This window comes from Rhinoraja longicauda, chromosome 2 (assembly GCF_053455715.1).
Source record: "Rhinoraja longicauda isolate Sanriku21f chromosome 2, sRhiLon1.1, whole genome shotgun sequence".
Lineage (NCBI taxonomy): Eukaryota > Metazoa > Chordata > Chondrichthyes > Rajiformes > Arhynchobatidae > Rhinoraja > Rhinoraja longicauda.
Genome location: NC_135954.1, coordinates 35,798 through 48,892, shown reverse-complemented (window position 1 = coordinate 48,892; position 13,095 = coordinate 35,798). Strand labels below are relative to the sequence as shown.

At 51.3% G+C, this 13,095-nt stretch overlaps 1 protein-coding gene across 1 annotated transcript in view; it reads right to left on the bottom strand.

The window, feature by feature from the left end:
• fbxl7 (F-box and leucine-rich repeat protein 7) overlaps window positions 1-12,228 on the bottom strand; it is a 32,982-nt gene extending 20,754 nt beyond the window's left edge. Inside the window, exons 1-2 of the mRNA XM_078413674.1 lie at window positions 12,128-12,228; window positions 4,266-4,355 (exon numbers count right to left, since the gene is read on the bottom strand). Coding sequence (XP_078269800.1) covers window positions 4,266-4,355; window positions 12,128-12,164 — 127 coding nt within the window. The 5' untranslated portion in view covers window positions 12,165-12,228. The remainder of the gene's footprint in view (window positions 1-4,265; window positions 4,356-12,127) is intronic.
• Between the last annotated feature and the right edge of the window lie 867 nt (window positions 12,229-13,095).

Below are 13,095 nucleotides of genomic sequence, written 5' to 3'. Positions count from 1 at the left end.
AAAGCCTTTCTGACTACCTTATCTACCTGCGACTCGACCTTCAAGCAACCATGCACCTGTGCTCCTAGATCCCTCTGCTCTACAACACTACCCAGAGGCCTACCATTCACTGTGTAGGTTTTGCCCAGGTTAGACTTCCCAAAATGCAACATCTCACACTTCTCTGTATTAAATTCCATCAACCATTCCCATTGAGGGTGACGGTCAGCTGGCGTTGAGCTTCCTTGGTGTTCAGGTGAAAGGCCATTGTGGTGGTTTTTGCCACACTCAGTTTTAGTCTCCAGGTCTTAACGTAGCCCGCAACAAGTTCCATATCCGCCGAGAGCACATCCTTCACATTTGACCAACTCTTGTCCGAGTGCAGTAGGGTCAAGTCATCTCCAATGTCCTGTCCAATGTCCTGTCCAATGTCCTGTCCAATGTCCAATGTCCTGTCCAATGTCCTGTCCAATGTCCAATGTCCAATGTCCTGTCCAATGTCCTGTCCAATGTCCTGTCCAATGTCCAATATCCCGTCCAATGTCCCGTCCAATGTCCCGTCCAATGTCCCGTCCAATGTCCAATCCAATGTACCGTCCAATGTCCTGTCCAATGCCCTGTCCAATGTCCCGTCCAATGTCCCGTCCAATGTCCCGTCCAATGTCCCGTCCAATGTCCCGTCCAATGTCCCGTCCAATGTCCCGTCCAATGTCCCGTCCAATGTCCTGTCCAATGTCCCGTCCAATGTCCCGTCCAATGTCCCGTCCAATGTCCCGTCTAATGTACCGTCCAATGTCCTGTCCAACGTCCTATCCAATGTCATCATCATCATATCATCATATATATACAGCTGGAAACAGGCCTTTTCGGCCCTCCAAGTCCGTGCCGCCCAGTGATCCCCGTACATTAACACTATCCTACACCCACTAGGGACAATTTTTACATTTACCCAGCCAATTAACCTACATACCTGTACGTCTTTGGAGTGTGGGAGGAAACCGAAGATCTCGGAGAAAACCCACGCTGGTCACGGGGAGAACGTACAAACTCCTTACAGTGCAGCACCCGTAGTCAGGATCGAACCTGAGTCTCCGGCGCTGCATTCGCTGTAAAGCAGCAACTCTACCGCGGCGCTACCGTGCCGCCCTATGTCCTGTCCAATGTCCTGTCCAATGTCCTGTCCAATGTCCAATGTCCTGTCCAATGTCCCGTCCAATATCCCGTCCAATGTCCCGTCCAATGTTCTGTCCAATGTCCACTGTCCAGCACTAATCTGCTGCACCAAAGGACTCGGTGTCATGCTGCGGAAAGGATCAACATCGACAACGGCCCAATGAGTGAAAAATATATTTTCTATGAAAATGTAATTCAAATTCACAACTAAGATAAGCAGATAACTACTTTCAATTTCACCTACATTAGTTTAAAACAACTTTTTTTTCAGACAGAGAGTTATACATCTGTGGAATTCTCTGCCTCAGAAGGCAGTGGAGGCCAATTCTCTGAATGCATTCAAGAGAGAGCTGGATAGAGCTCTTAAGGATAGCAGAGTCAGGGGGTATGGGGAGAAGGCAGGAACAGGGTACTGATTGAGAATGATCAGCCATGATCACATTGAATGGCAGTGCTGGCTCGAAGGGTCGAATGGCCTCCTCCTACACCTATTGTCTATAGTCCATTGACTATTGTCTGTCACAAATCCACACTGAACGTTTTGCATTCATAACAATGAGTCATTTTCCTGTTAACAGAAACATTTTTCTGGCTTGGTATTTCGTAGTTAAATGTAAACTAAAGCAGCCATTGGAGGAGACATGTTAGTGTTTACTGGGCCACTGAGCTTAGTGAGCTGGTGTTTCCTGCATTAGTTTCCAGCTTCCCTCTCCCTTCCTGCCAAAGGCTCTTGGCTGAGGTCAGAACATGGAGTTCCTGCCCTCTGTGGGAGGGGACGGTTGGTCGGCACTCAGCGGTCCCGATAGCTGATCAGCAGCACACTCCCAGAAGCATTGCTTTAACCGTCTCCTGTTTCCCAGTCCCTGTCATCCTTTCAGGTGACACAGGTCTTACTGAGACAGCAGGAGATGCTGCCTGACCCGCTGAGTTACTCCAGCACTCTGTGAAACGTCACCTATCCATGTTCTCCACAGATGCTGCATAGATTCAGGATCAGTTCCTGTGGATTGGAGGGTAGCTAATGTTGTCCCACTTTTTAAGAAAGGAGGGAGAGAGAAAACAGAAAATTATAGACCAGTTAGTCTGACATCAGTGGTGGGGAAGATGCTGGAGTCAATTAAAAAAGACGAAATTGCGGAACATTTAGATAGCAGTAACAGGATCGTTCCGAGCCAGCATGGATTTACGAAAGGGAAATCATGCTTGACTAATCTTCTGGAATTTTTTGAGGATGTAACTGGGAAAATGGACAAGGGAGAGCCGGTGGATGTGGTGTATCTCGACTTTCAGAAAGCCTTCGACAAGGTTCCACTAAGGAGATTAGTGGGCAAAATTAGAGCACATGGTATTGGGGGTAGGGTACTGACATGGATAGAAAATTGGTTGACAGACAGAAAGCAAAGAGTGGGGATAAATGGGTCCCTTTCAGAATGGCAGGCAGTGACTAGTGGGGTACCGCAAGGCTCGGTGCTGGGACTGCAGCTATTTACAATATACATTAATGACTTGGATCAAGGAATTAGAAGTACCATTAGCAAATTTGCAGATGATACAAAGCTGGGTGGCACTGTGAACTGTGAGGAAGATGCTATGAGGTTGCAGGGTGACTTGGACAGGTTGTGTGAGTGGGCAGATGCATGGCAGATGCAGTTTAATGTGGATAAGTGTGAGGTTATCCACTTTGGTGGTAAGAATAGTAAGGCAGATTATTATCTGAATGGTGTCAAGTTAGGAAAAGGGGACGTACAATGAGATTTAGGTGTCCTAATGCATCAGTCACTGAAAGGAAGCATGCATGTACAGCAGGCAGTGAAGAAAGCCAATGGAATGTTGGCCTTCATAACAAGAGGAGTTGAGTATAGGAGCAAAGAGGTCCTTCTGCAGTTGTACAGGGCCCTAGTGAGACCGCACCTGGAGTCTTGTGTGCAGTTTTGGTCTCCAAATTTGAGGAAGGATATTCTTGCTATTGAGGGCGTGCAACGAAGGTTTACTAGGTTAATTCCCGGAATGGCGGGACTTTCATATGTTGAAAGACTGGAGCGACTAGGCTTGTATACACTGGAATTTAGAAGGATGAGAGGGGATCTTATCGAAACGTATAAGATTATTAAGGGGTTGGACACATTAGAGGCAGGAAACATGTTCCCAATGTTGGGGGAGTCCAGAACCAGGGGCCACAATTTAGGAATAAGGGGTAGGCCATGTAGAATGGAGATGAGGAAAAACTTTTTCAGTCAGAGAGTTGTAAATCTGTGGAATTCTCTGCCTCAGAAGGCAGTGGAGGCCAATTCTCTGAATGCATTCAAGAGAGCTAGATAGAGCTCTTAAGGATAGCGGAGTCAGGGGGTATGGGGAGAAGGCAGGAACGGGGTACTGATTGAGAATGATCAGCCATAGAAACATAGAAAATAGGTGCAGGAGTAGGCCATTCGGAACTTCGAGCCTGTACCGCCATTCAATATGATCATGGCTGATCATCCAGCTCAGTAACCTGTACCTGCCTTCTCTCCATACCCACAAGGGCCACATCTAACTCCCTCTTAAATATAGCCAATGAACTGGCCTCAACTACCTTCTGTGGCAGAGAATTCCACAGACTCACCACTCTCGGTGTGAAGAAATGTTTTCTCATCTCGGTGGGAGTGGGGGGGGGGGGGGAGTGTGGGGGGGGGGCCCTCAGCTGTAACTCAGCGGGTCAGGCAGCATCTGTGGAGAACATGGATAGGTGACATTTCACAGAGTGCTGGAGTAACTCAGCGGGTCAGGCAGCATCTGTGGAGAACATGGATAGGTGACGTTTCACAGAGTGCTGGAGTAACTCAGCGGGTCCGGCAGCATCTGTGGATAACATGGATAGGTGACGTTTTGGGTGGAAACCCTTCCCCACGGGAGCATATGAGGCTTTGTGGATGATGTGGAGTTCCCGGTTGCAATGTTAAACAGTGCCTTCTCTCCCAAGAGGGGGCTGTGTGTTTTTGAGCTGCTTCATTTCTTTATTTTAAGGAAAAGCAAGTCCTGCAATCCAGCAACAGCAGAGTTGGTTTTGATTAAGGAGCATTTTCCTGAGAAGGCCGTCTACACAGGACAATGTTTAACGAGGACCAGATGCCTACCTTCGCTGCCAGCGACATTCCTTGTGGCTTTGGTCAGCGTGTGATCTGTACTCGAACTGATGTCCGACGAAATGCTTGAGCTGCCTTTGCCTAAACAAAAGGATCAGATGAGAAAATGGTATCAAGACCACAGGAAGACATAACCCAGTAGCACGTCACGGTCAGGCAGGGAACCACAGAGTGTGTGGCACACTGCCACACTTTACCCCAACTCCCCAGCATTCAGGCAAAGCTGTCTGATACTCAACATCCCCACAGCCATCTGGAGTCAGAGCTGTGATTCCAACAAAAATACATTTGTTGGCAGATTTCACAACTCACTGTGATCCGTCACAAGCCTTCCATGCCATGGTTCCATGCCAGCATTTTCAACATTTTGCAATTGCACGATATAAATTGTATGGTTAACAGTGACAGATCTGAGGAGCTTGTGGGGCAGTTGTTGAGACCACGCACAGACGGCAGCAGTTGGTCACCATCCACAGACTGAAAAAAACATGGATAGGTGACGTTTCACAGAGTGCTGGAGTAACTCAGCGGGTCAGGCAGCATCTGTGGAGAACATGGATAGGTGACGTTTCACAGAGCGCTGGAGTAACTCAGCGGGTCAGGCAGCATCTCTGGAATACATGGATAGGCAACGTTTTGGATCATGATCCTTCTAAAGACTGTTGGAAAAGTCAGGCCAGCATACAGATGTGACCATGAAGACCTATTGTCAATGTCTCTATGTATAATGCTCAGCGTTATTTTCTATGTATCTGTATAATGCTCAGTTATTGTGTGCAAAGCTGTCTTATTGTGTGTAATTCAGTGTTATTGTGTGTAATACACAGTATTATTGTGTGTAATGCAGTATTATTGTGTGTAACGCTCAGTGTTACTGTGTGTAACGCTGTGTTACTGTGTGTAACGCTGTGTTACGGTGTGTAACGCTGTGTTATTGTGTGTAATGCCCAGTGTTACTGTGTGTAATGCCCAGTGTTACTGTGTGTAACGCTGTGTTACTGTGTGTAACGCTGTGTTACTGTGTGTAACGCTGTGTTATTGTGTGTAATGCAGTATTATTGTGTGTAACGCTGTGTTATTGTGTGTAATGCCCTGTGTTACTGTGTGTAATGCCCTGTGTTATTGTGTGTAATGCCCTGTGTTATTGTGTGTAATGCTGTGTTATTGTGTGTAACGCTGTGTTATTGTGTGTAATGCCCAGTGTTACTGTGTGTAATGCCCTGTGTTATTGTGTGTAACGCTGTGTTATTGTGTGTAATGCCCTGTGTTACTGTGTGTAATGCTGTGTTATTGTGTGTAATGCCCAGTGTTACTGTGTGTAACGCTGTGTTATTGTGTGTAATGCCCTGTGTTACTGTGTGTAACGCTGTGTTATTGTGTGTAATGCCCAGTGTTACTGTGTGTAATGCCCTGTGTTATTGTGTGTAATGCCCAGTGTTACTGTGTGTAATGCCCTGTGTTATTGTGTGTAATGCCCTGTGTTATTGTGTGTAATGCCCTGTGTTATTGTGTGTAACGCTGTGTTATTGTGTGTAACGCTGTGTTATTGTGTGTAATGCTGTGTTATTGTGTGTAATGCCCTGTGTTACTGTGTGTAATGCTGTGTTATTGTGTGTAATGCCCTGTGTTATTGTGTGTAATGCCCAGTGTTATTGTGTGTAATGCTGTGTTATTGTAACGCTGTGTTATTGTGTGTAACGCTGTGTTATTGTGTGTAACGCTCAGTGTTATTGTGTGTAATGCTGTGTTATTGTGTGTAATGCTGTGTTATTGTGTGTAATGCTGTGTTATTGTGTGTAATGCTCAGTATTACTGTGTGTAATGCTCAGTGTTACTGTGTAATGCTCAGTGTTACTGTGTAATGCTCAGTGTTACTGTGTAATAGAAACATAGAAACATAGAAAATAGATGCAGGAGTAGGCCATTCAGCCCTTCGAGCCTGCACCGCCATTCAATATGATCATGGCTGATCATCCAGTTCAGTAACCTGTACCTGCCTTCTCTCCATACCCCCTGATCCCTTTAGCCACAAGGGCCACATCTAACTCCTTCTTAAATATAGCCAATGAACTGGCCTCAACTACCTTCTGTGGCAGAGAATTCCACCGACTCACCACTCTCTGTGTGAAGAAATGTTTTCTCATCTCGGTCCTAAAAGACTTCCCCCTTATCCTTAAGCTGTGACCCCTGGTTCTGGACTTCCCCAACATCGGGAACAATCTTCCTGCATCTAGCCTCTCCAACCCCTTAAGAATTTTATGTTTCTATAAGATCCCCCCTCAGTCTTCTAAATTCCAGCGAGTACAAGCCCAGTCCATCCAGTCTTTCTTCATATGAAAGTCCCGCCATCCCAGGGATCAATCTGGTGAACCTTCTCTGTACTCCCTCTAAGGCTAGAATGTCTTTCCTCAGATTAGGAGACCAAAACTGTACACAATACTCTAGGTGCGGTCTCACCAAGGCCCTGTACAACTGCAGCAGAACCTCCCTGCTCCTATACTCAAATCCTCTTGCTATGAATGCTAACATACCATTTGCTTTCTTCACTGCCTGCTGCACCTGCACGCTTGCTTTTAATGACTGGTGCACCATGACACCCAGGTCATGTTGCATCTCCCCTTTTCCTAATTGGCCACCATTCAGGTAAATAATTGGGGTCCCAGCACTGAGCCTTGCGGTACCCCACTAGTCACTGCCTGCCATTCCGAAAAGGAACCGTTTATTCCTACTCTTTGCTTCCTGTCCGCCAACCAATTCTCTATCCACCTCAACACTGAACCCCCAATACCGTGTGCTTTAAGTTTGTACCCCAATCTCCTATGAGGGACCTTGTCGAAGGCCTTCTGAAAGTCCAGATATAACACATCGACTGGTTCTCCCTTATCCACTCTACTAGTTACATCCTCGAAAAATTCTATAAGATTCGTCAGGCATGATTTGCCTTTCATAAATCCATGCTGACTTTGTCCGATGATTTCACCACTTTCCAAATGTGATGCTATCACATCTTTAATAACTGACTCTAGCATTTTCCCCACTACTGATGTTAGGCTAACTGGTCTATAATTCCCCGTTTTCTCTCTCCCTCCTTTTTAAAAAAAGTGGGGTTACATTAGCTACCGTCCAATCCTCAGGAACTACTCCAGAATCTAAAGAGTTTTGAAAAATTATCACTAATGCATCCACTATTTCTGAGGCTACTTCCTTAAACACTTTGGGATGCAGCCTATCTGGCCCTGGGGATTTATCGGCCTTTAATCCATTTAATTTACCTAACACCACTTCCCGACTAACCTGGATTACCCTCAGTTCCTCCATTTCGTTAGACCCCCGGTCCCCTGCTATTTCCGGCAGATTATTTATGTCTTCCCTAGTGAAGACAGAACCAAAATAGTTGTTCAATGGGTCTGCCATCTCCTTGTTCCCTATGATCAATTCACCTGTTTCCGACTGCAAGGAACCTACATTTGTCTTAACTAGTCTTTTTCTCTTCACATATCTATAAAAGCTTTTGCAGTCAGTTTTTATGTTCCTTGCCAGTTTTCTCTCATAATCTATTTTCCCTTTCCTAATTAAGCCCTTTGTCCTCCTCTGCTGGACTCTGAATTTCTCCCAGTCCTCTGGTATGATACTTTTTTTGGCTAATTTATATGCTTCATCTTTTGTTTTAATACTATCCTTGATTTCCCTTGTTAGCCACGGATGCACTACCTTTCCTGGTTTGTTCTTTTGCCAAACTGGGATGAACAATTGTTGTAGTTCATCCATGCAATCTTTAAATGCCTTCCATTGCATGTCCACCGTCAACCCTTTAAATATAAATTGCCAGTCTATCTTGGACAATTCACGTCTCATACCCTCAAAGTTACCTTTCTTTAAGTTCAGAACACTTGTTTCTGAATTGACTTTGTCACTCTCCATCCTATTGAAGAACTCCACCATATTATGGTCACTTTTGCCCAAGGGCCTCGCACACAAGACTGCTAACTAACCCTTCCTCATTACTCAATACCCAGTCTAGAATGGCCTGCTCTCTCATTGGTTCCTCGACATGTTGGTTTAGAAAACCATCTCGCAAACATTCCAAGAAATCCTCTTCCTCAGCACCCCTGCCAATTTGGTTCACCCAATCTATATGTAGATTGAAGTCACCCATTATAACTGCTGCACCTTTAGTGCACGCATTTCTAATTTCCTGTTTGATGCCATCCCCAACCTCACTACTGCTGTTAGGTGGCCTGTACACAACTCCCACTAGCGTTTTCTGCCCCTTAGTGTTTTACAGCTCTACCCATATCGATTCCACATCCTCCGAGCTAATGTCCTTCCTTTCCACTGAGTTAATCTCCTCTCTAACCAGCAACGCTACCCCACCTCCTTTTCCTTTCTGTCTATCCCGCCTGAATATAGAATATCCCTGGATGTTGAGCTCCCAGCCTTGGTCACCCTGGAGCCATGTCTCCGTAATCCCAACTATATCATAATCATTAATAACTATCTCCACATTTAATTCATCCACCTTATTACGTATACTCCTTGCATTGAGACACAAAGCCTTCAGGCTTGTTTTTATAACACTCTTGCCCCTTATATAATTATGTTGGAAAGTGGTCCTTTTTGATTTTAGCCCTGGATTTGTCTGGATAATGCTCAGTGTTACAGTGTTACTGTGTAATGCTCAGTGTTACTGTGTGTAATGCTGTGTTAATGTGTGTAATGCTCAGTGTTACTGTGTGTAATGCTCAGTGTTACTGTGTGTAATGCTCAGTGTTACTGTGTGTAATGCTGTGTTATTGTGTGTAATGCTCAGTGTTACTGTGTGTAATGTTCAGTGTTACTGTGTGTAATGCTGTGTTATTGTGTGTAATGCTCAGTGTTACTGTGTGTAATGCTGTGTTACTGTGTGTAATGCTGTGTTATTGTGTGTAACGCTGTGTTATTGTGTGTAATGCACAGTGTTACTGTGTGTAATGTTCAGTGTTACTGTGTGTAATGCTGTGCTATTGTGTGTAATGCTCAGTGTTACTGTGTGTAATGCTCAGTGTTACTGTGTGTAATGCTGTGTTATTGTGTGTAACGCTGTGTTATTGTGTGTAACGCTGTGTTATTGTGTGTAACGCTCAGTGTTACTGTGTGTAATGCTGTGTTATTGTGTGTAATGCTGTGTTATTGTGTGTAATGCTGTGCTGCTGTGTGTAATGCTGTGTGTAATGCACAGTGTTACTGTGTGTAATGCTGTGTTACTGTGTGTAACGCTCGGTGCTGCAGGTTACATTCGATCGGTGAGCTTGATCTCCTGGAGTGGTGCCTGATCCGTGCCCATCCCTTTGCTTCACACGGGCTCAGTCTCCGAGCCCCGGAACATCAGGGGCGAGAGTAGAAGGGTGACCATTAGCACAGGGTGTGGGCCGGAGTTACCCTGAGGCCGTGACCAAGGGACGGGGAGAGTACATGGGTGACCATCAGTGCAGGGAGTGGGCCAACACCCTGGATCAGAGTTACCCTGAGGCCGAGACCAAGGCACGGGGGGGGAGGGGAGTAGAAGGGTGACCATCTGCACAGGGAGTGGGCCGGAGTTACCCTGAAGCCGTGACCAAGGGACGGGGGGGGGGAGGGGGGAGTAGACGGGTGACCATCTGCACAGGGAGTGGGCCAAGACTGCAGGAATCCCTTGGGGCAATTCCCATCAACAATGGGAATGACGCTTTGGATACTGGTGAGCAGGATGAGAGGTCAGGGGTGAGCAGCCTAGTCAGGATCTGGAGGTCAGGGTGTGGAGGTCAGGGGTGAGCAGCACTGGTCAGGATCTGGAGAGGTCAGGGGTGAGCAGCCTGGTCAGGATCTGGAGAGGTCAGGGTGTGGAGGTCAGGGGTGAGCAGCCTGGTCAGGGTCTGGAGGTCAGGGTGTGGAGGTCAGGGGTGAGCAGCCTGGTCAGGGTCTGTTGTGACCAGCCTGGCACATCTGGGACAGAGCCATCGTGATTAGAGGCACATTAGTTACAGCAGGAAGGCACTAGGTAAGGGGGCTGCTCTGGGAGATTATAGCATGGGGTAGCTGACTGAATAACGACTTCTTCCCACTCTGCCTCCAGCAAAGACTCCATCCCTGCTCCCAATGCCTCCGTCTACGCTGCATTCGCATCCAAGATCAGGTCAGAGTCACAGAGTGATACAGTGTGGAAACAGGCCCTTCGGCCCAACATGCCCACACCGACCAACATGTCCCAGTGACAATAGTCATAGAGTGATACAGTGTGGAGACAGGCCCTTCGGCAACACATGCCCACACCGACCAACATGTTCCAGCGACAATAGTCATAGAGTGATACAGTGTGAAAACAGGCCCTTTGCCCAACATGCCCACACCGACCAACATGTCCCAGCTACATGTCATAGAGTGAGTGTGGAGACAGGCCCTTCGGCCCAACACGCCCACACCGGCCAACATGTCCCAGTGACACGTCATAGAGTGAGTGTGGAAACAGGCTCTTTGGCTCAACTCGCCCACACCGGCCAACAATGTTGGAGAGGGTTAGATAGAGTTCTTAAAGATAGCGGAGTCAAGAGATGGACAACAGACAATAGGTGCAGGAGGAGGCCATTCGGCCCTTCGAGCCAGCACCGCCATTCAATGTGATCATGGCTGATCATCCACAATCAGTACCTCGTTCCTGCCTTCTCCCCATACCCCCTGACTCCGCTATCCTCAAGAGCTCTATCTAGCTCTCTCTTGAATGTATTCAGAGAATTGGCCTCCACTGCCTTCTGAGGCAGAGAATTCCACAGATTCACAACTCTCTGACTGAAAAGGTTTTTCCTCATCTCCGTTCTAAATGGCCTACCCCTTATTGTTAAACTGTGGCCCCTTGTTCTGGACTCCCCCAACACCAGGGCCCGACCCCCACACCAGGGCCCCACACCAGGGCCCGACCCCCACACCAGGGCCCCACACCAGGGCCCCACACCAGGGCCCCACACCAGGGCCCGACCCCCACACCAGGGCCCCACACCAGGGCCCGACCCCCACACCAGGGCCCCACACCAGGGCCCCACACCAGGGCCCGACCCCCACACCAGGGCCCCACACCAGGGCCCGACCCCCACACCAGGGCCCCACACCCACACCAGGGCCCCACACCAGGGCCCCACACCAGGGCCCGACCCCCACACCAGGGCCCCACACCAGGGCCCGACACCCACACCAGGGCCCCACACCAGGGCCCCACACCCACACCAGGGTCCGACCCCCACACCAGGGCCCCACACCAGGGCCCCACACCCACACCAGGGCCCCACACCAGGGCCCCACACCCACACCAGGGCCCCACACCAGGGCCCCACACCCACACCAGGGCCCCACACCAGGGCCCCACACCAGGGCCCCACACCCACACCAGGGCCCCACACCAGGGCCCCACACCAGGGCCCCACACCCACACCAGGGCCCCACACCCACACCAGGGCCCCACACCCACACCAGGGCCCCACACCAGGGCCCCACACCAGGGCCCCACACCAGGGCCCCACACCAGGGCCCCACACCCACACCAGGGCCCCACACCAGGGCCCCACACCCACACCAGGGCCCCACACCCACACCAGGGCCCCACACCAGGGCCCCACACCAGGGCCCCACACCCACACCAGGGCCCCACACCCACACCAGGGCCCCACACCAGGGCCCCACACCAGGGCCCCACACCAGGGCCCCACACCAGGGCCCCACACCAGGGCCCAAGCCAGCCCACTCCCCGCCCGGTCTACGATAGACCCGGGCCCACAGCCCCCCACTCCCCTCCCCTCACCCCCGGCCCACCCGACACCCGCGACACACCCGCTCATTCACTCACTCACCGTCGCTGCCGCTCTCCTTGCCGCTGCTCGCTCCCATCCCGCACAGCCCGGCCCCGGCACCGTCCCGCACCGCTAACCCGGCCCGGCGGCCGCCCAACTCGGCCCCGCAGCGGCAGCACCGCCCCCGCCCCCGCCCCCGCCCCCGCCCCGCACAGCCCCCCCCCCCCGGCCTCATAGTCCTCCCTCCCCCACCCCCCTCACTCACCCCCCCCCTCACTCACCCCCCCCCTCACCCTCCCCCCCCTCCCTCCCCCACCCCCCTCCCCCACCCCCCTCACTCACCCCCCCCCTCACCCTCCCCCCCCTCACTCACCCCCCCCCCTCACTCACCCCCCCCCTCACTCACCCCCCCCCTCACCCTCCCCCCCCTCCCTCCCCCACCCCCCTCCCCCACCCCCCTCACTCACCCCCCCCCTCACCCTCCCCCCCCTCACTCACCCCCCCCCTCACTCACCCCCCCCCTCACCCTCCCCCCCTCACTCACCCCCCCCCCTCACCCTCCCCCCCCCCTCACCCTCCCCCCCCCACTCACCCCCCCCCCCTCACCCTCCCCCCCTCACTCACCCCCCCCCCTCACCCTCCCCCCCCCTCACCCTCCCCCCCCCACTCACCCCCCCCCTCACTCACCCCCCCTCACTCACCCCCCCCCCTCACTCACCCCCCCCCCTCACCCTCCCCCCCTCACTCACCCCCCCCCCTCACTCACCCCCCCCCCTCACCCTCCCCCCTCACTCACCCCCCCCCCTCACTCACCCCCCCCCCCTCACCCTCCCCCCCTCACTCACCCCCCCCCCCTCACCCTCCCCCCCTCACTCACCCCCCCCCTCACCCTCCCCCCCTCACTCACCCCCCCCCACTCACCCCCCCCCCTCACCCTCCCCCCTCACTCACCCCCCCCCCTCACTCACCCCCCCCCCCTCACCCTCCCCCCCTCACTCACCCCCCCCCCCTCACCCCCCCCCCCTCAC